Source organism: Polistes fuscatus, unplaced genomic scaffold (assembly GCF_010416935.1).
Source record: "Polistes fuscatus isolate 324 unplaced genomic scaffold, CU_Pfus_HIC Scaffold4, whole genome shotgun sequence".
NCBI classification, from domain to species: Eukaryota; Metazoa; Arthropoda; class Insecta; order Hymenoptera; family Vespidae; genus Polistes; species Polistes fuscatus.
In genome coordinates, this window is record NW_025113118.1 from 9,349,932 (window position 1) to 9,375,079 (window position 25,148).

Below are 25,148 nucleotides of genomic sequence, written 5' to 3' on the forward strand. Positions count from 1 at the left end.
GATAATTATTTTATATACATACGAATATTTTACAGCGTAAGACATGTATATAATAAAAAAAAATAATATATTTTTTAAGTATTGGGATTAAACCTATGACTTACAGTTGAATATAATATAAAAAGTATTAGAAAATGGATAAAAAATAAAGTTTATAATATTCGAACTCGAATACTCGTGTCCAAATGATATACAAAGTTGGCGCGCTGTTATTTGATTGGTCGATATAGTTCGTGCGCCCGCTGCAAGATTTCGCCTAAGTGGCGGGAGAAATAAGAACACTCGCGTCGCTTAAAATCGTATTGGTCCCCTCAGTTCAGCGCCATCAGGCAATGGCGAACGGTGTTAATCGTTCTTGTCATTATCGAGATCTCAATTATTCGAAATATTTAAAGCCGGGGGGGGGTATTCGTGCAAGGCGACACGAGTGTTTGCGCGTATCAACGATTCACGTGTACAAGTTAAAGGAATTCTAACCTAAATAATAAAAGGAAAAAAACGTTAGTAGGACATAGAGGAATTGTTTGCGATCGGCTTCCCGGATGATCTACCAGTGAGAGCCAACATGGCGTCAACCGATCTGTCGTTCGGTAAACGATGAATTTTTTTATCTTCTAAAGATTTTCTCTCTTTCTCTCTTTTTCTTTCTTTCTCATTACTTTTTTTCGAATTCGAATTATTACATTAAATTGTTACTTTTTTTGTACGAATATTTTAAACACGCGCACACGCAAATTTTCCAAGTAAATTATAAAACAATAATAAGCGAACGAGCCTGTCAATAATTTGTCTTTTTTTTATTTTTCCTTTAGATCGGCTTCATAAATAACTGAGATATAACGTTATAATGTGTTTTCCATTTTTTTCCTATAGAATTGTGTATAAAAAGATAAATAATAAATGAATGATTTAAACGTAGGAATCTAATCGTAATTAGAAATTACTGGAAAATGATACACTCTCGGAGTAACGTAATTTACGTACGTTTGCGGAAGTTCGTTGAAAACTGGTTTAAAGTGGTCTATTAAATGTCATCAGTTGGTCATTGTTGCTTAATCTTAATTCTTTCTTTTTTTTCTCTTTCTCTCTTTCGCTTTAATTCTGTTCATTTTGAAATCTAGAAAAAATTCGATTTTAAAAGTTAGGTAATTTCGATGAATACATTTATGGCATTTATTGCGTGTCTAGTATTTACGTCAAGAATAGTTTTTTTGACCATTCAAATAGTTACATTACTCGGAATTAGTTAAACGTTATCAATCTAGTTTTCTTGGAATGTTAATAATCGTCACTTTACATTTACGCATTTGAATATGTTAAATATTAATTAAGCGAATATCATTTTAAAATTTATCTAAACGGATGTTTGACAAATACGATCGATTTGCGAATAATCTGATCAACCCTAAAAATAACAAGAAAATAATTTCAATAGTTTTCCTCATAAATTCATTTAAATTTTATCGTAGAAAAATTGTATTATGTCATAATTTTCTTCTTTTCGATCATCGACTAAATTACAAATTAAAAATGATTGACTTAGGAAAAATAATTTTGGAAGTAACAAAGGGAGGTCTTCTTCTTCTTCTTCTTCTTCGAACTGGATATTCATGAATGTGATCCGTTATAAAGAAACGTGAAAGTTATACGAATAACGGGCTAAATTATAACGAGCCATGTTAGACGAGAAAAAAATGTCGTAGAAAAAAGAACTAACGGTTATTGTTTTTAATATCTCTTTATCTCGAAATAAAAAATACAAAATAAACTTAAAAAAGAAAGGAAAATATTATTTATCGAACATCACACTTGTTTCTATATTTGATATCACACTTTTTTGTACTTTTTCTTTTATTTTTATTAATAAAAGTGTATTACGTTTGAAATAAACATATGTATGATACCAACTTTTACTCGACATTTATTAGAAATTATATTCAATCCCGGAAACGTTCGTAACAAATTATTGGAGAAAGAAAAAGAAAAAATAACATTCTGATTTACACGCATCATCGATAATTTCGCGTTCGTTAACTTTCACTCATATAAATGTGAACACGTTCCTATTACTGAATTATCACGAATGTGTTTCAATTTAATTGAGGGAAAAAATATTAAAGAAATATTTGTAAAAAAAAAAAAAAAAAAAACAATTGAAAAACAACATTGAAAGTTGTCGATTATCCTGTTTTTGTATTAGACTTATTTGCATAAATATTTCATATAAATAAATTCACATTCGAATCCTGCACGTGTGTGTGTGTGTGTTATCGTTCGATTTTTTTTTTTTTACCATAAACTCTCTTGAGATTTGTTCAGTTGATGCAAAAGAATAAGTTGATGAAAATAAAGAAAAGAAAAGAAACAAAAAGAACGAATAAATTAATGATATAAACCAGAGTTTCTTAAACTTTCCCATTTGACGACGACCTCCTTTTTTATTCGAACAAATATTTTCGCGACCCTATCTTATTTTTCTTCATTATCATAATCACACAGACACATACTATCTACACACGTGTGTGGTGATCCTTTTTAAACTGGTTTTGTTGAGGTAATTTTCGATCCAATGTTGCGTTTCCACGAATTTTTGTAATAATTTTGATTCAAATTTTGTTCGTTCGTCGCAAGTTACACTTTGAAAAAAAAAAAAGAAATTTTTGTTATAAAAAATTTAGTCTAACGTTCGTTCACGTATATTTACATGACTGCGTTATCTCGTATTTTACAGCTGTTACCACATACGACTATGTGAAAAAAAACGACATATATATATATATATATATATAATACAACGTAATTTTCGATAAATTAAAATGCAAAAAAAGAAAAAAAAGAACAAAAATTATCTAGCTCAAAATTATGAATTATTTCATATTCGTTTAGCATGAAATAATGAAATAATAATATAATAGTATCATCGAATAAGTTTTATTTTTTATTTTGTTAAAATGTTGTCACCTGTATCATCCCAGATTCTTGAAATTATGTGACCTTGAAGAAAATATTATTAAAAATATTTCATTTAATTTCTATTCTAATACGAGATATGTATATAAGATTGATACGATGAAGGATATAAACAATTTGTCGAGGTTGCATCGTATGGTGGTGGTCATGGAGAAAAAAACAGGTTTCCCAATGGCGCCTACGCCATTTATTGTCTTCCCATCGATTATTTGATCCTCGTCGACCGGTTCTAACGAGTAAACAGGACGAGGGACACTCGAGGACGATCTGTTTTCCTTTTAAATACATTCTTCTATTTTATATTTAAATACCATGAAAAGAATTTCAAATTTTCCATACACATACATACACACACAAATGCACACATCAATAATTTTTCTTTTTTATATTTCGTTCCAATTCCTAAAGAAAATCAAATACAATTTCTCGTCTGTTTGAAAATCTAAATTGAAAAGTATTTTATATATATATATATATATTATTATTTTACTTTACACAAAGTATAAATACTTTTTTCACAAAGATTTAACAATAAATTCGAACCGGTTATTTATTCAATTTATTATCTTATATCTTTGTTCCTTTGTATAAAAATACAAATTTATAAAGTTATCTATAAAACGTTCTCGTATCATTTATTATTTCAATATTTTTGTTTCTTTTATTTAATTGTTTCATTAAAATGTAATTTGTGTGTGTGTATATATATTACGGATATCATTTCAATATTTTTTCTTCTAAATTATTATAATATACAATTTAACGAATACCAACAAATTCTTTAAGAGAAGAAGCCTCATTTTCTTATCTTCAAAAAAATTAAAATAAAATATATATAAATTTGTGTTGTTTGGAGAGAGATTGCACGAACAAATCTTATTGTTTACATTGAAATTTAATTTTGTTCTTTTTTTTTTTTAAAACACGATTAGGTTCGATACCACCATTCTACAGAGAAGTTTACGAGAAGATCTGTTCACCAACGTGTGGTAACGTCGAACGTGAAGTTTTTAAATCCCTTCTCGTGAAATCTCAGCTGAGCAGCTCAATTCTCAGTCAGGTAAGCGAATAGTATATCGTCATTTCTACTTTCATTCTTTCTTTCTCTTCCTGACATTATTAGGAATTATCCAAGCTGCAAAAAAAAAAAAGAAAAAAAAAAGAGAAAGAGCGTGAGTCATTTCTTCCTTTTAAAACGTAACTACAAATTCAAATGAAAGTAATCTTCTTCTTCTTCTTCTTTATATAATAATTTTCTTTTTTGTTAAGATATCTCATTCAAATAATTAATTAATTCACCATGTTCCATAAGGAATACTCTAACTTGTTAACAAATTTTGGTTTACGATTAATAGAAATATTTAATTATATAAATATTAAGATAAAAATAATGAAATAAAAAGAAAAAATATTTTTGTTCGTAATATAATTGTTACAAAATATCTTCTTCTTTATTTAAATAATTGTTTTTTGGTTAAGATAGTTCATTCAAATAATTAATTAATTTATTAATTAAAAAGAAATTAATCGTAATTCAATAAAGAATATTCTAACATTTAATATATAAATATTAAGATGGAAATAATGAAAAAATAAAATAGAAAAAATATTTATTCGTAATATAATTGTTACAACAAAAATTCTCTTACACATACAATATAATATTATTAATCTATTATATAATTATACATTATACAATATAATATTATTAATCTATTATATAATTATATTATAATTTAATACATTTCAATTATTTTATCCGGTATATTAAATGACATTACAATTGCTAAATATAGATTTTAATAAATTTATTAAACAACGAAATAAAAATTTTATTTTTAAAAATTTGTTTATTTAACTCATAAAGAATGTAAAAATATAGGAGGGGGGGATGAAATACGTCGAATAGTTTTGTGTAATGGCATATCGACGAGTTACTTATCGTTTAACACGCCCGTCGATGATAGTACACACAAACGCCCCTTTATAATAGTAGAAGATTATTATAGCGAATGCACAGGGTCATTCATAAAATATCGTGTCACGTCGTTGTCGTTATAGTTGCTATCATAAATACGAGGGAGAATAAATTTGTTCAATTGTAAATTTATTAATAAGAAGAAGAACAATTTTTTTTTATTTTTGTAACAATCGTGTTTTAAAGTAATTTTTATCTCATAATTTTCGTAATTTTGATTAATTTCATATTAAATCGTTGTATTATTTATTTTAATTCTCTTTTTATGTCATTTATGTTTTATATTAGAAATAATATTTATCTTAATTACAAATATATATATATATATATATAAATGGTATTGTTGCGTCGAGGTTGAATTTAGTATCGTTAAAATAAAATCGCGTTACTTATACGCTTGTTGAGCATGTAAGGCAACCATAATTACGATTCACCGATCAAATTTGTTCACTCGTTTGAACATTTTTCATAGAATCGTATATTATTATTCTTTTCCTTAATTATTATTATTATTATTAGTATATAAAATATAGGAAAAAAAAAATGTTATGATTTTACGTGAGTGTGTTTGCGCGTACGTAAGTGTATTAAATATATATTGTTTAATAAGTTTATTGTTGTAAAAATGAAATGTTTCATTGAATTTCTACGAATTACTTTGCAAATCCTTTGCAGATCGATTTATAACTCGTAGGAAAAAGAATGTACTTTAATTTAATATAAAAGTCATTAAAATCTATTCACTTTTAGTATAAAAAATATTTACCCGAACTTTTCAAAGAAATGGCAAAGATGTACAATTTACAACATTGGATTCACCGACATTTTCTGCACTTTACATTTGATTTTCATAACTCTACAAAGTATTCTACGCGTACAAAAAAAAAGTGAACTTTAATTTAATATAAAAATCATTAAAATCCGCTTGCTATAAGTATAAAAAATATTGACGCAAACTATTCAGAAAAACGACATTTCTTCGAAATTATTACAATATAGTATATATATATTTCTCTTATATAAATATTTAAAAATATTATTAGTTACGTAAATGCAATCGGTGCCTGTTGTAAAAAAGATAACGTAAAAAACTCTTAAAAGTTAATTTTTCACACATTTAAAACTGTTATTAACTTTAAAAAACTATTTTGTTTTGTTATAACATTTGTCGTTAAAAATTACAATATCTCTCGTCCATTAAAATAAACAATTAAATTTAAATTAGAAAATTTTTAAAAATACGATAAAATATATTTGTTTCGCAATCGATTGATCGATTTTTTCACAATGAACCTTGTTACATGTGAAGATTACCCTGCGTTCTACCTTCCGATTAAGTGAAATCGCTTGATCGTTCTCTTCCGTGTTAAAAGCGTATATAACATATTCATACGTATATATATATAAAATACGTTTTTGTATTTTAAAATTACGTGCGAACAATAAAATGTTTTGTGGGTTAATGGATACGTCAAAACTCACTTTCGCGAAAATAATTTATTACATCGTTTCAATGTTAGAGTAAAAAAGAAATTTATTTATACACTGTATGTTTCAAAAGTATTTAAGCTGAATTTCTGTAAATTAATTACTACATTTATTTTCTTTATTTTTTTTTTTCTTTTTTTCAAAAACTTGATTCCTGACCATCAATTTGGATTCCGAAACAAACACTCTACCGTTGAACAAGTACACAGACTAACTAATACTATAATAACAGCTTTAGAAAATAAGGAGTACTGTTCCGCCGTCTTCATAGATGTGGAAAAAGCTTTCGATAAAGTGTGGCATCAAGGATTACTATAAATAATTAATAAACACTTTCCGCACTCGTATTACAAGCTCCTAAAATCTTACCTTCTGAAAAAAACAAAAAAAAACAAAAAACGTTTATTTTTCTTTCTTTCTTTCTTGTTGTCCAAGTTCTTCGTTTAAAAATGTCTTAAACGATGAAAATATTAATTTTAATAGTCTCGAAAATAAATGTCGAACTTGCTTAGAAAGTTTTGACCTATCCGGTATTAAAAAAAAAAAGAAGAAGAAAAAAAAATAGAAAGAAAAAAGAACCTCTCATTAATCTTATAATTAGCTATTAGAATGCTAAGAATTAATCGCGTAATAATGAAATATAACAACGTTATAAAATATATTCTACGATTATAGTTACGGTGACTGCAAATTACGTGAATTGTTTCGTATTCGTGAGATAACGACGTTAGGTATATCTTTTTGTTCATCATGATTCACGTTCGAATCTCCTTGAGATCTGAATTAACAAAAGAAATAAAAAAGAAAATGAAAAAGAAAAAAAGACATATACGTGTACCTATATAAAGGAGGAATGAGATCAAATCGTATCATTATAAAATATATTTGCCATGACTCCGTAAGTCGAATCAAATCTTTTACAATTTTTCATTTATTTAATATACTTTTAACTAAATAATACTCGTTCGTGTGTTTTATCTGATATTTGTCAAGTTTTTCCTAATATTTCATTTTAATCGTTATAACGTTTAATAAATCTTTTTCTTTTCTCTTTCTTATTTATTATTTTTCTCTAATAATAAACATTCCAATCCATTTGTTTTTCAACAAATCATAACGCATCTAACGATAAAAATATAATCTTTCCAATAAAGTATATTACGTAAATTAATTGTTTAAATATGAATATAACAAAAAAAAAAAAAAACAAAACAAAACAAAAAGTTTCGAGTTAACGGGTTTAAATTAATTTAAACATTTTTATCTTCTTTTTTTCTTGCATTCCAAACGATCTATGATATTTGCATAAATTATTGGTATCTTTTTTAATCAAATAAGTAAAATTATTGATTAATCTTTAATCAAAATTATGTGATTAAATTTTTAATCACATAATTGTTTTTTTTTGCTATTCTTTTATTTGATAAATAAATAAAAATGTTGTAGGATACATATTTTGTTATTTTATTTGATTTAATTTTATTTTTATTAAAAATAAAGTACCTGATAACGCGTGATCCAAACGATCTATGATATTTGCATAGATTATTTTTATCTTTTAATCAAATAAGTTAAATTATGTGATTAAAAAGATTTAATCACATAATTGTTTTTTTTTTTCTATTTTTTTATTTGATAAATAAAAAAAAATGATCGTTTAAAAATATTAGAAAATAATTGTAGGATACATATTTTGTTATTTTATTTGATTTAATTTTAATTTTATTTTTATTTTTATTAAAAATAAAGTACCTGATAACGTGATCTTTCATTATTATTATATATATATATATATCATGGTACGCGATGATAAATGATTATACGTATATTACTATAGTGACGTATACGATCATGTCGAAGAAATTATGTGCGTACCAAGCGACGAACGACACGGACATATTATTAAAAAACACGTGAGATAAATCTTACAAACGAATCTTGTCACGTTATTTCTCTCTCTCTCTCTCTCTCTTTCTTTCGAAATAATTTTCTGTATCGAAACAAAATTGCAGTTATTTGTATCCGCGATGTGACGAATCTTATCGTTTCTCGTTTTTTCCCCCATTTCTTTTCTTTTTTTTATTTAAATTAAACTTTAACGAGTTAATAATGAAAAAATCGTAATAGAGAATATTCCAACGACGAGATGAAATTTCATTTTCGATGACTTTCCAACATTAATAAAAAAATATAAATATATAACAATTTTTCTATAGGATCATAGTAAAAACAAATTGTCACCCAACGTATAGTTGGTATAATGATTTAGTAATAAAATTAATTTTTCAACAAAAAATTGAGGGGGAAAAGTAATGGTTGATTGTTTAAAATTAATTTCAAACGAGCTTTCATAGACATTTTTTCTGTATCTTTCTAAGAAACCTAAGAATATAAATAAAATTCCCCACTTTATATTTAGCGTTTAATTAATTGTCGTATTTCCATTTTTTTCCTCGTAAATGGAAATTATTATGATCTAATTAAAATAATATTTTGATGCGATTAATGGAGGAGATTAATATTAATGTTCTTTATTTAATTAAATTCGAATTTGAGTATGATTGAAAAAGATTGCACAATTTTTTGTTTTTGTTATTTTTATATTCGTCGAGAAGATAAAATAAAAATAGAAAGAAATATAATGAATACTTCTTCTTCTTCTTGCACGCCAGCAAGAATAAGATAATCTATTTTTATCGGGGTGGGATTGGGGGGAGGAGACTATGGGGGAGGTTCTTCTCACGATGAACTTGATTGACGATTAAGGTTTAATGACACTTCTTGAAGAACAAAAAAGAATAATCAAACGAACGAGAGATTCGAGAACGAAATGAACGAACGAATTTAATCGACGAATTACGAGTAAGATTGTGTTTAATTAAATCTTTGTTAAAAAAAAAAAAATAGAAGAAAAAAGAATAAAAAAAAACATCATTAATTAACATCTTATTTAATTTAACCAATACTAATTAACGTATATACGCTAAGTGTTATGCACTTTATGTAAGAAACTGTCAGTGTCGTGAAGAAAAAGAAAAAGAAAAAGAAGAAGAAGAAGAAGAGGGGGTGAAAATGGGTGGGAAATAGAGGAGGAGGGAGTAGGGGGAAGGGAATAGAACGGCAAGGTAGAAAAATCATCGGAATGCAGTTACTTTCATTTGTGGCCTAATCCTTAAGCGACATTCACACGGAATTAAAATCGCACGTGCGGCGATGTGTTTGGAGATAATTTTTTTAAACGCGAATTTTATTTTTATTTATTTTTTCTCTTTTCTTTTTTTTCTCTTTTTTGTTTTAATTATATTTATTATTTTAATTTTAATTATTTTATTATTTTCATTATTTTAATTATTTTTTATTCGAACTTCGATTGAAATATTTTAGGGGGGAGGGGAAATAATATCGTACATTTTTACAAATATGAGAACCTCGTGGACGGCAAGATTTAATTTTTATTTATTTTTCTTTTCTTTTTCTTTTAATTATATTTATTATCTTTTATTCAAACTTCGAGTGGATTGAAATATCTTGAGGAAAAAAAAATATCGTGTATTTTTGCAGATATGGGAACTCGTGGACAGCAAGACGGGTTATCTAACGAGAAGCGGATTGTACAAGGGTCTTGCTCTCGTAGCTTTTGCTCAACAAGGAAAACAACCGAGCGACAAACTTCTCGAAAATTCCGAATCTCAAGGTAAATATAGAGATCTTTTTTATATTTCATTTTTTTTTTCTTTCTTAAATTCATCGTATATAATATCTCTCTTATAATGAAAAATAACGAAATCAAATTGAAATAACAATTCCCCTGAGTTGAGTAATTTTTTCCTTGAGTTATAATTTATAACGTAAAATTAAATTTTTCTCTCTTTTTGTTTCTATTCGACAACGATATTTCGCGTGGTTTAAAGTAAAGTAGAAAAAAAAAAAAGAACAAAAATAAGTCTCACGTAGTTGGAAAGTAACATAACGTAAGAATTTTATCGTACAGGTAAATACTTAGATAAGACACCTAACAGTCAGCTAAGTATGCCAACGTACATAAATTAGACCTCACCATTTCCTTTTAGGTTTATCTCAACAAACACATTTCATATGTGAATTTTGTAGAATCAACGGTCTCGAGTATAACGAAAAAGTATAATGAACTATGATAAATTAACGCAAATGTTTATTTTCTGATCTGAGAAATTGATAAAAATAAAATGTTAATAAATGAAAAAAAGGCAAGAACAACGACAACGAAAAAGTAATGTTTTCGTTTTCGTATTGATTTTCTTCGATCAATCGCCGTCGTAGTAGTAGACATGAGAAATTCATTGGAATCACGAAATCAATGTATCAGAGTTTAAATGCAACTAGTGATCACTATGCCGTAGGTCAAGAAAGTCCGTGAGTATCTAGGTTACAACGATAGCGATTATCTTTCACGTCGCATTAGAAAAGTAACAATACAAGAGGAAAATGCTTGCTTTATCCGAATAACACGTTGTACGTTTGTATATTAAATTGTTTTCTTAACTTTCACTTACATGACTCTCATTCCAGGAAAAATTATTTTCCTTCATTTTTTCTTACAAATTTATTCTTTATCAATAATACTTTTAAATTATCGTTAAACTTCGTTGAAATTCGCGTAAAATTAATTAATCGAAAAGAAGACAAAAATTTTGTCTATTATTATTTTAATCAATTTATTTTTTTATTTATATTTCAATAAATTGTATAATTTTTTCGATAATTTTGAAAATCCTTGGAGGATTGTTCTTTCTTTGCAATATCGATTAAACTATTCGTTATTTCAACTTCATTTTGACTGAAAGAAAATATCTTTATAGGAAATTTATTCGAAATTATTATTATTATTATGATGATGATGAAATTAATGAAACAATTTCTTTCCAAATTTCAATAGAATTGCCCGTCCCGATTCTTGGCGATTTAACGGAGGTCACGTTGTTAGCTCAAAGACTGCACCGAGGTAACAATCCAGCGAAACTGAATCTCACATACACGGACATATGCAATTTAGATTCGATAGAGGTCAACTTGGTACCGGAGAAGAAAGGTATCTTCTTAAAGCACGTGGAATATCAAGTTACGAGCAAGGTAACTCATTCACAAAGTTACTTTCCATTCTTATTAAAATACGAGATCATTATTATAAACAATATCTTTTATTTGTTTTTTCTCTCTATTTCATAGAGATTTAATTCGGTAGTTTGTAGAAGATACAATGACTTTGTATCGTTACACGAACTTCTTCTCGCGAGGTTCCCATATAGATTGATACCGAAATTACCACCAAAAAAGATGGTAGGAGGTAAAGTATATTTTTCTATTTTATATAACATATATTTTCTATTATACGAGTTACACGTTAATAATTGTGTCTCAAATTTATATATACAATTAATTATATAACAAAAATAATTTGTCATTCACATCCTATACGATATTATTATTATATTTATAACAATTGAATATAACATTTACAGCCAATTCACAATTTTTGGAAGAACGAAGACGATCTCTTTTGAGGTTTCTGACATTGATCGCACGTCATCCGGTTGTTAACAAGGATCCAATCGTACATTTCTTCTTAACTTATGCAGGCGAGGAAACCCAGCACAAGATACGCGAAGTTTTCCGACGAGTATTGGACGAATTCGCAACGTCCGAATTATCATCGAGGGCTAAGGAATTAGTACCACCCGAAACTCTTACCGAATTTGCTAACAGTAGAGATCAGATAAGAGTAATACTATTAGGTATAACACGTTTGAAGAATATAGCTGATTGTCTGGCTATCAGAACTCACACTTACGCAGTAGACATGGAAGAATTGGGAACTCAATTGAACACTTTGGCATGCGAACCACATGGTGCTAGTTCTTGGGTTACCGGTGGTTCCACGTTATGGCAGGATTTAAAAAAAGGTTTCCATGTCATTTCAAAGTGAGGATTCATCTTGTTGTTGTTGTTGTTGTTGATGATTATGATGTTACTTTGTTACTTTTAAAAAACGAATTTTATATGAATATTTTTACAAATGTTTACAGAGAATTTAATATTTTATCGACTAAAGCATTGCAACAAGCAGTCAGAGAAGAGACTATTATATGCGAGAGACTGAACTTTTTATTGGATATTCTCGTAGCACATAGAGTATTATGTGAAAGACACGAACGTGGTGTTAGTGCTGATCATCAACGTGCGTTGTCATCTATGTTGTCGTTAAAAAAACGACAATTTACTGGAGCCATTCGTGGGACTAATGTATGTACATAGAAAAATTATGCGAATTCCTAGACCTAACGCCCAAGATGTTTCAAAATATGTGGGCATAATTTCAGGACAAACTGTACAAAAACGTCCTGAAACCAATCCTTGAAATTGTGCTTAGATATTTTGAAATACTCTGTATTCGTACGTATTGGTCTTTCATTTTTTATTTATTTAGAGAGAAAAAAAAATAACCGCACGAACTTATTGGCCAACATTTAATGCTTTTACTTCCACTGCTTTTTTTTTCTTCCTTTTATCATCTCTATCAATTTAGCTTTTCATTTATTACAATCAGGCGGATACAGTCGAGTATCTGGAAAATAAAATGATCGCCCAGGAGTCCGTCATTGCTAACGTCGAATTGAGAAATTGTTTTTCCTTGCATTGCTTGCACATGGAAACGCAATTGGTTCACGCACACTTGGAACTACTCGCATCGGTTTTACAGAGTCTTGTTAGCGTGCAAATAAAAGGACACTCGGAGGTGAGACTTTACTTGCATATTACATTTAATCATGTTTTTTTATTATTAGTATTATTAATTGTTATTAATTTTCTTCTCTTGTTTGTTTTTTCCTTTTCATTCATTATGCAATCCAATGGATTCGAGGTAAAAAAAAATTCGAGGATAAAAATATTTCCGTAACGTTTATTATATTCTTCTTATTGTCATTCGTTGTATCAATCAATTTTGATATATGTGTTATTAGTTTTAATATGTATAATTTGTAGCTTACCGAAGTGTGGAAGTCAATTGATTCTACAATCGCAAAATGCTTCCCGGGAAAATCAGCGCACGGAGTGTTATAGCGAACAAAGAATTTTCTTATGAAAAGAAATTTCATCTTTTAGTGATATCGTTTGTACAAACCAATAAGTAACGAACATGACTGATATAAATTCAACAAAAAAAAAAAATAACAAACAAATCTCTCATAAAGATCGGAATGAGAAGAAAAAATATTCGACTAGTGACCCTTTTGAGAAAGTATATATTATCCCTTTTTCCTTAGCATTAACGAAGGGTCGGTCAACTGTTACCTGAAAAATTTGGTATTTTTATTATCTGAGTAAAATATTTTCTTTATATTCTAGGGTCGGTCTTTAATACCTGAACACTCATTCAAATATCTTCAATCTAAACTTTCTATCTTTACCTAATGGGGAAATATTTTGTCTTTTGAAGGATAAAATAAATAACAGGAAAATCCTTAGAAAGTTTATATTATAAACTTTATTATATACTATAATACAACTATTATATCATAAATTATCATTTAGGAATTATGTTCGTTTGCAAAAAAGATGGAAAATGATCGGTCATTTTTCTAATATCCGAAAACTTTCCTGTTAATTAGGATAAAATAGAATCTATTATACAATTTATTTCATTTTACAACAACCAACGTCTCGATACAATTGCAAAAGACGATCTTCATACAATATTCAAGAGAGAAAGAAAGAGAGAAAATGATATACAAAAGGATTGTACAGTTAAAGAAAATTTTTAAACATTCCTTGTTATGTACTTAATATATTTTATGACACATGAAATAATAACCGTGATTATTTTATTTTATTTTATTTTTTTTTTTTTCAATAAGTTTTGCGTTCCATTGTGTGTACATATAGAAAATTATACAAGTATGTAAAAATACGAATTGTATCATAAGAAGCGTTAGGATAAAACAAATCTGTATGGCGTATTAGATCGCTGAATTGTAAATATGATTTTTCTTTTTATTTTTATTTGATTTTGTTTCATTTCTTTTTCCTTCTACGAAGAACGAACGTTTTAATACACATGTATGTTACAAAATCGAATAAACGAAAAAGATTTTGACTTTATTTTGTGTTCACCGCGTTGATCGTGGGATGTTAGGACATTTTACACACTTTTATACCATATTCGAATTTACCACGTAAGATTAATCGAATAAATTGTTAATAGAAAAAGTTAGAAATAATATTTTTTTATTATATTATTACTATACGATATTAAGTAAAATATAATTACAAGATTCATAATATAATATTCCTTCGTTTCACATGACGCAATTGTCACGTGTGCGTTATTCAATTATTATTAAAGACGACGACACGACGACGACGGAACACACTAAACAATAAGAAAAATTCCCCATATAAATTTCTCAAAGTAAAATGCTTAAGAAATAAATAAAAGAATAACGTCGCGTTCGAATCGATAAGCTTGAGAATCTAAATTGTCGACCCTGCGCATAGTAAAAGAAAAACATGAGACGCGACCAAACCTTAAAATTGAAAATGTAGCAAACTCATGGCGTGTCAAGCAATCCGATCAGCTGACCAATGACGGCCATATTGAAATAACGAATAAACTAAAATTCCTGATCGAGTTAGAATTTTATTCGTAGGATAGCAGCGACACGTTACTCGGAGAGGTCGATTGGTGCAAAATAATAAGGCGGCTGCGCATTGCGATGCAATATACGCGATGCGCATAGAGTGCAGCAGCTATACAATTCCCAGGGAACAGTGTGATGGCGACCCGAAGGGCGAGAGGTTCGGTTTATCGTTGATTTTAATTTCATTTCTCGGTAGCGAGGTTTAGTGCGAAGAAGATTTTCGCTGGTAGAACTTTATCGTATTTATTCGTCGTCGTCGTCGTCGTCGTCGTAGTCGTTATTATCTTCGTCATCGTCGTCATTAGTTTAGTCATTTAAAAAAATAAACTTCGTCAGATTTATTATTAAATATTTTCCCTACGTCACGATGACTGTAGCGACTCCAAAAATTCGTTAGCTCGTACGTTATACGAGAGTTCTGTTTCTTTTTGTCATCGAGTTACGTGAAATACGAGAGGGGAATACGTATAAGAAAAGAAGGAAGTAGATATAAAAGTATATATATAGAAGAAAAGTGTAGAAGAAAGAAGGAAAGATAAAAAGGAATAAGGGAAAGAATAGAAGGTAGAAAAAGAGGAAACGTTTGTCTGTTAGACAGTTAAACAATCAGAGAGCGAGAGGGATAGGTATATATGTCTTTATAGGACGTTAAGGAAGGAACGACGAAGTTTAGGGTTGTCGCGAGTGCGCGTGGGTGGGCGAGGCGTGTGCACACGGTGCGATAGAAGAAGAAGACGAAGAAGAAGAAGAAGTAAAGGAGGTAGTAGTAGTAGTAGTAGAAGAAAAAGAAAAAAAGAATAAAAGGTGAAGTAGGAGGAGGAAATTATGGTGGTGGTGGTGGTGATGGTGGTGGAATAAAAGAAGAAGAAGAATAGTAGTGTGTCTCACTACAAGTAAGAATCTTAATGAGGAGGACTTTTTGAAGGACGAAGAAGATTAAAGGTAACATCGATAATCATCAACGACGAGAAACACAACTACTATCGATACGACACGACACCACGACGACGAGCAGTGTAACCAACAAGCATCATGAGCGAAGACAGAAGCGAGGATGATCCTATAATGGATATTTGGTATAGTAATTGGGAACAACAGTGTGTTGAAGCTTTGGAAGCTGAACCGGAATATGAAAATCAACTACAAAACGCTAAGGAGATTTATTCACAGCAGATGTGGGCTAGCTTTCAGACTACGGCGTCGGCCATCGCCCAATTCTATAAAGGCGAGCTTTCTGGATTATCAACATATATATGTACACATTAGATTGCATACATATGACGTTATCTTTCTCTTACAATTAGTTTTCCTTTAAACTAGGACGGAAAAAAGTAACGAAACGCGAATTTAAAGAACTAAACTAAAGATAGAGAGAGAGAGAGAAAGAGAAAGAAGAAAGATAGGAAAGAAAGAAACTGGCTAGGGGGAGAGAAGGGGGTGGGGAAGAATTATAAGAAGAGAACAAGACAAAAGATATATCGACTCGTCGTCGTACTTGATTGACGCTGACATCCATTTTGATAAGACGTTCCTTCTCGTTCTTCCTCGTCATTCCTTACTGCCTATCTTTCTATATATATCATACACATACATACATACATACGTAGATACGTAAGTACATATACATATATATCTTTGTCTTCTCTTTTTCTCATTTTATATAAATTTATATATACACACGTATATATATATATATTTCTATCTCTCTCTTTCTTGCGTCTTTAACGGAATCTCAATTTCTACCCCCCCCCTGTTTGATTCTCTCCGCGCACATGTATCGATCCGATCGTTGCCTGTAACACCAGTTCCTTTTACAGCTTTTCTTATTTTACAGATCGTACGCAAAATGTATCACTGTGGCTACCCTTCCAGACAGCTGCGGGTACCGTCACGTCATTGTACAAAGGTGCGTGGACTTTCTTGGATGATGATCGCTTTGTTGTCAACACGTTGGGTACGAAGAAGTGGGGGGAGAAGAAGAAGGGAGGGGAGAAGAGTGTTATGTGTGTGTGCGTGCGTACGTGTGCGTGCGAGAAGGAAATTAAATTTCTGGTCCGCCCCTCTTTTTGTGTTTTATTTTATATTATTTTATCACTATTTTATTTTATTTACCTCTCTCCCTTATTTTATTCTTTTTACTGACGTTCGTTCCCCCCTCCATTCTCCTTACTTCCTTCCTTCCTTCTTTCCTTCTTCCATCCTGATTGGTTTAACCTGTCACTCGTGCCTGCATGGAATGTCTGTTCGCTTATTTGCTGGCTGCCTGTTTGCTTAAAACACTCCTCTCACATCCACCCTCGCACGAGCACGAACGATGGATTCTTTCTTTGTGGGAAACCCCGCCCCCTCTCCTCTCCCGTACTGTCATACACTACCTTTTTATTTTTTATTCCTTTATATTTCTGTGAATATATGAATATGTTACGTATGGGTGTATACTCACTCGCGTTATATTACGCGTGATTATATACAGCTGATTAGTGTCGAAGGTCAGCTGTTATGCATACATCAAAAGTTATGTACTTCTTTAACATTAGGCCCTGGTGTGGTGGCTGTGTTCAAGAAATTGGAAATATCAATGATGCATGTTCTCCAACGAGTATTATTTGTTTGTTATACCTTATAAAAAAAAACACACATACACACAAAAAGTTGTTTATGTTTAATATTATTTGTCAATGCGATGTAATCACAATTATGTATCGATTTGGACCTTTGTATTTTTTAATTATACTATGTGTTTTGTTATTCGTTGGGGGAAAGCATCCTCGTTGTGTTACGGTATTTCAATAATTCATGCATGTTAATTTGGATTCCTTTGAACAGATTCGGTCGATAGTATGCGACGGTGCAGTGAACTAGGAATAGAAACCGGAAAGCAAAAACGTAGCAAAGAAATAATGAACTGGGCTAGGAAAAAGAGGCGCATGATCCGTAGAGAAGATCTGTTAGCGTATCTTGCTGGTAAACCACCTCCACCAAGACCACACTCGCACAGGTTAAGAATTTTTACAAATATATGTGTACATATGTGTATATATATATATATATATATATATATATATATGTATATTTTTTTTTTCTTTCTTTATTTTTTTAATGAAATATTTATTTTTAGTTAGATGTGAAGTTAAATCATAGTACGTATCGTACCCCGTCGTATCTTTGTCGATCCGTTGTCGTGTATCAAAGAATTAGTTAGCGATATGATATACTTTACAAAGAGATTAAAAATAATGTAATAATTACAGAAGTTCACCAAAACCGAGGATGATGGTATGTGGTTCTTCGCCTTCGCAAAGTCCTACGCAAAGTATGGTAGTGTCACAGACTTCTTCGCCTGGCATAGATTTGGATCCCGAATTACACACATTTAGAGAAGCTATATCGTTATCCGGTAAGAGATTATTGTATCCTTTATCGTTTCATTAATTAATTGTAACTATTTCTTTCTTTTATTTTCTACACTCTGTTGTAGGTGGATGGATATTGAAAAACTGCATTCCTATATGATATTAATCATTTTCTAGGCTCATCGGTCTCTAGACGTTCCGGAAAGCAAGCAGAATTGTCTGCTTTTATAAGCAACGAGTTTGCTCGGCATCACAAACGGCCTGCCTCGCACGACGTGGATATGGGATCTCCTACGCACAAACGTTCGCGTTTCATGTAACGGCGCGCTACGTGTAAAGTAACCCTCACTCCCTTGTTCCCATTAATTAATCAATTGATCAATTAATTACTAATGATTCTGCTCCCCTACGTGGTTAACTCTCCGGTTAAAGAGAGTAATCACTTCGATACTACGATGGCAATGGTATACATTGTTGCGCGAGTACGTTCGTTCGTTCGTATCTCGGTGATCTTCCAATTTTAAAAGTCACGAGAATCTTCTATAAACTACGAAGATAAACGTTGCATCTTTTTTTTTTTTCTGGAGTTTTCTCGCGATCGTGATATTTCGAAGGAATCAGAATAATTCTATCGAATAAAATAATTTGTGCACTAATAAAAAAAGTGATATAATATTTATAATTAATTAAGAAAGTTTTGTTTTCTTTTTTAAATTCTATATTTTTTTCTTTATTCTTTTTGTCCCGAAATAAACGATAAAAATATCTATAAATAGTATATAGAAATTTTTTTTCGTGACTTTCGCGTCGCGTCGCGTCGTCTCGTCTAGTGTTTTTTTTTGTCACGCGTCCTACCGCGTGACAGATCTTGTTACGTCAAATTTGTTATATTGAAATGATTTATTACGTTTTTGTTTTTGTTTTGTTTGTAAATTTATTGTTTAATTTTTCTTCCTTTTCTTTTTTTTCCCCCTTTTTACATTTTTTTTGTTTCACTTTTTTTCTTCTTTTGGAATAACGTATATTTATACACTCACTTAAAAAAAAATAAAAATATATAATTTATAACCGATGATCACAAACGAACGTATGGCGATACTATTTAAAGTGCCCATAAAGAGGAAAGATCACACTGCGTTTATGTACGATAAGTTTATATACGAGTACTATATATATATATATATATATATATATATATATATATATATATATATATATACATATAGTTTTATGAAGTCGATTATAAAAGAAAAAAAAAAGATATTACGACTCCTCGTCGAACATTTTGTGGAAATATAGAGAGGAAAAGAAAACTGAAAAAGAAGAAGTTGAAGTTAAAGTTGAAGCAAAATAATAATAATAATAATAATAATAATAACAATAAATAACACCGCTCCAATTTAATGTTACACATAAATATTATGTGTACGTGAGAAAAAGAGAGAAATTTTTTTTGTTGTTTTTCTATTATTACATTGTGAATAATAATTAAAAAAAAAATATTCGTTGGGGAAATCCATTTTTCATGTTGCGACGAAATCGATAGTTAGTAGTTAATTTTACTGCCGTAATGTCAATCGCGATAAAAAAAAAATAAAGCAAAGAAAAGAAAAGGGGGCATGAATGATACTAATGTGATTGTTAAATATTATTTCGTAGACCCGAAGGATCGTTTACCTGCCAATTGTAATATTGTTATTATTATTATGCGTTTAAAGATGAATTGAAATATTTCGACATTTTTTATCACAATAATAACTATAAAAAAATAAATTATATTTATACAATTTTGTGTTGGCGATAGATAGGAATTAAACTAATATGAGTAATAGAATGAGTGGGGGTTGTAATAAGAGGGAGGGTGTCAGTTGAAAGAAAGAAGGAAAGAAAAAAAAAGAATAAAAAAAAAATAGTAAAAGTAAGAAATGGAAAGGTTGGAAGGTCGATAGGAAAAAAAAAATATAATTAAAAATTAACGGGATAAACACAGTGCCTTTGCATTCGGTGGTTATCTTTTATAGTTTTTTTTGTTTTTTCGTCAACCAAATTATTGTAAATCTTATTTATTATGCGAAATTTATAATTGAAAATTTAATATATATATATATATATATAAGAAAAGTTATTATTTTTATATTAATTTATTTAATAAAATTATCATTTATTTTATTTATTTTTAAAAGAAAAAAAGATAATATTTACCACAAATCTTCATTTTTGAATTTTAGAATTCATTGTGGAATATTTTATTATATCCAACTACGTTGGACTTTCCGAATGCAAAGGATTTATAAAAGAACACAGCGAATTCGATGTTAATGTCAAGAATAATTATCAAAAAGTCGCAGCATTTAAAGAGAGTAATTGTAAGCATATAACATTGAGTGTATACCTTCCGTATTAACTAATTAAATTAGAAATTATTTGTTTGTAGTATACACATACGTATATACTATGGTCATTGATTAGAAAATATTTGTTTCTTATTGAAATTTATGTACATTTATAGTCACGTTTATTAATATCAACCGCCAGACTCTCTCAATTGTTATGTACGATACGTTGGAGAAAGAAAAGAAAAAAAGAAAGAAAGAAAAAAGAAAACACAGACAGACAATCGTTCGTTAATTCGTTAATTCCTATAATTAGTTTGAATCATGGGGAAAATCAACAATTTTTCTTCTTAAAATTTCGAACAATTTCGAGATCTGTGTTATAATATTTATTTTCTACGCGTATCGGGTGCTCGTAATTGTATTTTTCATCATCGCAGAAGAGAAGTGAACGGAATGATGATAAAATAGAATTTGAAAATAGAATTAGAAATCTAAGGAATGAATCGCCATCGAAGGGAGAATGTTAAAATAAAAATAAACTAAGCCTGATGATTTCAAGTTCGCTACAGTGTTGTAAAAAAAAAAAAGTTCTTTTTTTCATTTTATATTACTCTGTCATCGGATCGCTTCAGATTCCTGTTAAAAACTTTAATTCTACACGGTTTAAAAGAAAAAAAAAATTAAATAACCGAAACGGAATAGTTGATTTATTTTTATTGATACGTAAGACAATAGGATAGAAATAGATGATGGAAATTCGCTCGTCAAGGTCTTCGTCAAGTTATACATCACGAATAAGTTATTTTTTTTAAATAACACGAACAAAATTTTTTAATTAACTGTCATTTGAAATATTCCGGAGCATTGTTAAATAACCACATAGAACAAGCAAATAAGAGAGCAAGAAAGCGCAACCAAATTGTCTCCCACATTCGACGAACGAGTTCTTCGCAATTTTTCTTAGGCGTAAGACAACTTGTCTCGACGAATTTAAAGACACTCTGGTGCAATTATGTATAGGTAAAAGATTAAAACAAAGAAGATTAAGAAGAAAACATGATTGAGACTGTTGTGTAAAACATGTTTGCGACGATATTGCGATGAAAGACTTCTGTGTGTGTATGTATGTCTCTTTGTGTGTGTGTGTGTGTGTGTGCGTGCGTGCGTGCGCGTATAATACGGAGTGTCCACGATCACACCGTTTGTAAGTTAATTGTAAATGTAAATTATTTTTAGGTACTACCTTGCAACAACTTACATACACAACACGTACTACACATAATAATACGTATGAATTACTCTTTTATGTGAATTTTAAATGACTCTGTTAAATCCGGTGAAAGAGAAAAACATTTTTTTTATTCTCTGTTTTTCTTTTCTTTTTTTTTTTAACATTTATTTACGATTTTTAAAAATTCACATAAAAGCTTTCTCTCTCTCTCTCTCTCTCACTCTCTTTCTATCTCTCTCTCTATATATATATATATACATCATCTCTTTCTCTCTGTCTCTCTCACACGTACTTTCGTTTACGTATTTTTCATTAATTTGTTGTAACTTGAAGAGAGATAAAAAAAAAATAAAGAAAGCATCGTAAATGGGGGTGCCGTTCCGTATTCGGTTGTAAATATAGCGTATACTAATAATGATAACGATAAACGATAGCCTTAGGGATATTGCTAATATTATTATCACTATTAATATTAACTACTATTATGCGATAGCTTTAATAATTAATATTTATCATGCGATCGAGACAGTTAAAATAAAAATACCAACGACATTATGCCTGTGACTATTTTACTAACCAATAATGGTGTCACACGATGACACAACAATACATCGGAAATTTATGTTAATAACTATACATATATATTAGAAGAAACTCAATGGAAGAGAGGATAAATTTGTTCTCATCGAATGAAATTTGAAGCAAAAACAAAAAAAATGAAAGAAAAAAAAAGAAAAGAAAGAATCTAAGAAAAAATTAAAACCGAATTAGAGAGAAAAATCTTTTTATATCACATCCTCCCGATTCACCATAATTAAATGATATTAAATGATAATCCATCTCGTATTTAAAAATACAGAAAAAAGATACAATAAAAATCAAACAAGTTGAACGAGATTATCGATTATTAAGGAGAGAATAGAGAAGAAAGTAATTGTAATGAAATGATGCCATAATTATATATATATATACACAAATATATATATTTTAAATGATAAGAAAGCTGATGATAAGAGCGAATCGATCGGCTAAATGATCGACAATACCATTTTGTATGTTAAAATTTAATTGATCGTTATTTTTCCTATTTTTCCTTTCCGAAAACAAACTACAAAAATTCATTTATGATATTCGTCGTCAAAATATTTGTGTTCTTACGTTGAAATAAAATTAAATAAAATGAAATTATAAATTAAAAAATAAAAACAAGAAAAAAAAAAGAAGGAAGTTAAAAAGTAAAGAATTATCGTTACACGATCTTGATCAGTTATTACAAATATGCGAAATATATATAAAAACGTCGGAATGATATAATAAATCATATTACATTGTCGCGGGGGTCGTGCACGAATTGAAGAAGACACACCATCTTGATAAATAAAAAGAATTTTCTCACGAGTTTAACTATAGTCAGAAGAGAGCTTTCCTTTTCTCATGAAGAATTTATCTCTGCTCGCTAATCTACAACCAGTACCGTAAGACGATACGTTTTTATCCGTCCGGTGAAACCGGTATAATAAATATAATAATAATAATAATAATAAATAATATAATATATATCAAATCGTCACCACCAAAAAAATTTTATTCTTTTTCAAATAAATTTTACTCGATCAATAATTTTTATTTGTTTTTTTTTTATTATTATTTTACCGATCGAATCGAATACAAAAAATCATTCTGTGCTTTATTATCTCTTTCACTGTATAAAAACGTTTATGATTTATTGTCATTAATATAAAATTGAATAATTGTAAGATAAATGAGAAGAAACTTTTTGGGACGATGTAATATATATTATATATTATAATAATTAAAATATTAAAATAACACACTAAATTATTTAATTTAGCAATTGAAAAGTTTTTTGAATTTCGAGAAACAAAAAATTACCAATAATACATGCAAACACACGTAAAAAATCTTTTTTATGATCATAACGTTGTATATTCGAGCAGAGATAGGACAAATATTTTCTCATAATGGGGGAAAAAAACTTTTCCCTTATTGTTAGATGTAATATTAAAGCATCTACGACAACAAAGAAACGGAAAAATGTTTTTTCCTTATCTGTCGCTATTTTTCTTCTCATTCCCCCCCCCAATAAGAAATTTTTCTTTTTCTCTCTTTTTATTTTTTGAAATAAGAAGAAAACGTTATGGTGTTCGAAGCAACAACAAAAAATGGTGCTGTTAATTTGTTCGTTAAAAGTAAGGAGCTTGTATATTTTTTGCGTCTCTCGTTTGTAAGATGATAATCATTTACAAATAAAAAAAAAGCACAAAACACGCGAGCAAAATGTCATTTACGTGAATCGGTAATATTTTTATTCTTATATACACACACACATACATACATACATAGATACATATTCATATGTCAGAAGAAGAAGAAGAAAACACGCGCACGTGCTTGCATTAAACATCACCGATTAAATAATATGCATTGATTCGTTGTACGATATATAATCTGAAAAATCAAATTATTTTTATTGTGCGTATAAAATACGTTGTTATATATATATTTATTTACATGATTTATTTTTTTTTCTTTTTTTTTTTTTTATTCTTTTAAACATTCACACACGTGTCTTTTTTTTCTTATATCGAAATTAAATTGTAAATCCTAACGTGGGGGGCATGGAAATAATATAATCTTTCTTATATATTTATATATATATGTATTGCGATATTTAAATGAAAAAAAAAAAAAAGAAAAAATATGTTCTCTATGTACATCAAGTATGGCGATGATATACAGGATGTGTTTCATAATATGTTGAATAATAAACAAGGAGGGAACACAAAAACAATGTTACAAAGTTCTATTTGATTTTGAGCTTTGTTGAAAAATTATTGGAACACGTAAGTATATATAAATTATGAAACAATATAAAATAGAACACACTTTGTATTCATCCTTTTACAAATTCTAATCACACCTTTTCACACCTATCTCAAATTTCTAAAAAAATGTCTCTAGAATCAACAAAGGGTTTTTCTTTCTCCGAATGGGTTGCATCCATTCATTTTATTAACCACGTTCATGTTACTTCACTTCAATGTACATTTGTACGAAGAATTTGTATCGCTGTTTTTGTATCCCTTGTTTACTTTA

General features: G+C 29.1%; 2 protein-coding genes across 6 annotated transcripts; both read left to right on the top strand.

The window, feature by feature from the left end:
• Positions 1–288: 288 nt before the first annotated feature.
• Positions 289–14,182, top strand: LOC122521212 (sorting nexin-8-like). 3 transcript variants are annotated; one of them, XR_006304687.1, is made up of 10 exons: positions 293–590; positions 3,903–4,030; positions 9,998–10,130; positions 11,352–11,545; positions 11,642–11,759; positions 11,935–12,394; positions 12,499–12,715; positions 13,020–13,208; positions 13,457–13,712; positions 13,820–14,182. XR_006304687.1 is itself a non-coding variant. In XM_043641737.1 (9 exons), exons 1-9 carry the CDS (start codon positions 566–568, stop codon positions 13,438–13,440), a joined length of 1,470 nt encoding a protein of 489 aa, XP_043497672.1. In that variant the 5' UTR covers positions 289–565; the 3' UTR covers positions 13,441–13,585. The 3 variants fall into 3 exon arrangements, 2 of the variants coding, with proteins under 2 accessions (XP_043497672.1, XP_043497671.1); XM_043641737.1 differs by lacking the exon at positions 13,820–14,182 and having other exon boundaries at positions 289–590; positions 13,435–13,585; XM_043641736.1 differs by having other exon boundaries at positions 13,457–14,182.
• A 1,727-nt stretch (positions 14,183–15,909) lies between these two features.
• Positions 15,910–19,128, top strand: LOC122521213 (UPF0472 protein C16orf72 homolog). Of its 3 annotated transcripts, none has more exons than XM_043641738.1 (5): positions 15,910–16,336; positions 16,946–17,065; positions 17,938–18,109; positions 18,363–18,508; positions 18,642–19,128. In XM_043641738.1, exons 1-5 carry the CDS (start codon positions 16,144–16,146, stop codon positions 18,782–18,784), a joined length of 774 nt encoding a protein of 257 aa, XP_043497673.1. In that variant the 5' UTR covers positions 15,910–16,143; the 3' UTR covers positions 18,785–19,128. The 3 variants fall into 3 exon arrangements, with proteins under 3 accessions (XP_043497673.1, XP_043497675.1, XP_043497674.1); XM_043641740.1 differs by having other exon boundaries at positions 18,590–18,681; XM_043641739.1 differs by having other exon boundaries at positions 15,913–16,336; positions 16,946–17,017.
• Positions 19,129–25,148: the final 6,020 nt, after the last annotated feature.

Coding starts and splice junctions, on each gene's coding strand:
- LOC122521212 (XM_043641736.1), top strand. CDS start 566: ATGGCGTCAACCGATCTGTCGTTCG. Junction 4,031..9,997: donor GCAGCTCAATTCTCAGTCAG/GTAAGCGAATAG, acceptor GTATTTTTGCAG/ATATGGGAACTCGTGGACAG. Junction 11,760..11,934: donor ACCAAAAAAGATGGTAGGAG/GTAAAGTATATT, acceptor TAACATTTACAG/CCAATTCACAATTTTTGGAA.
- LOC122521213 (XM_043641738.1), top strand. CDS start 16,144: ATGAGCGAAGACAGAAGCGAGGATGATCCTATAATGGATATTTGGTAT. Junction 17,066..17,937: donor CTTTGTTGTCAACACGTTGG/GTACGAAGAAGT, acceptor TCCTTTGAACAG/ATTCGGTCGATAGTATGCGA. Junction 18,509..18,641: donor AGAAGCTATATCGTTATCCG/GTAAGAGATTAT, acceptor ATCATTTTCTAG/GCTCATCGGTCTCTAGACGT.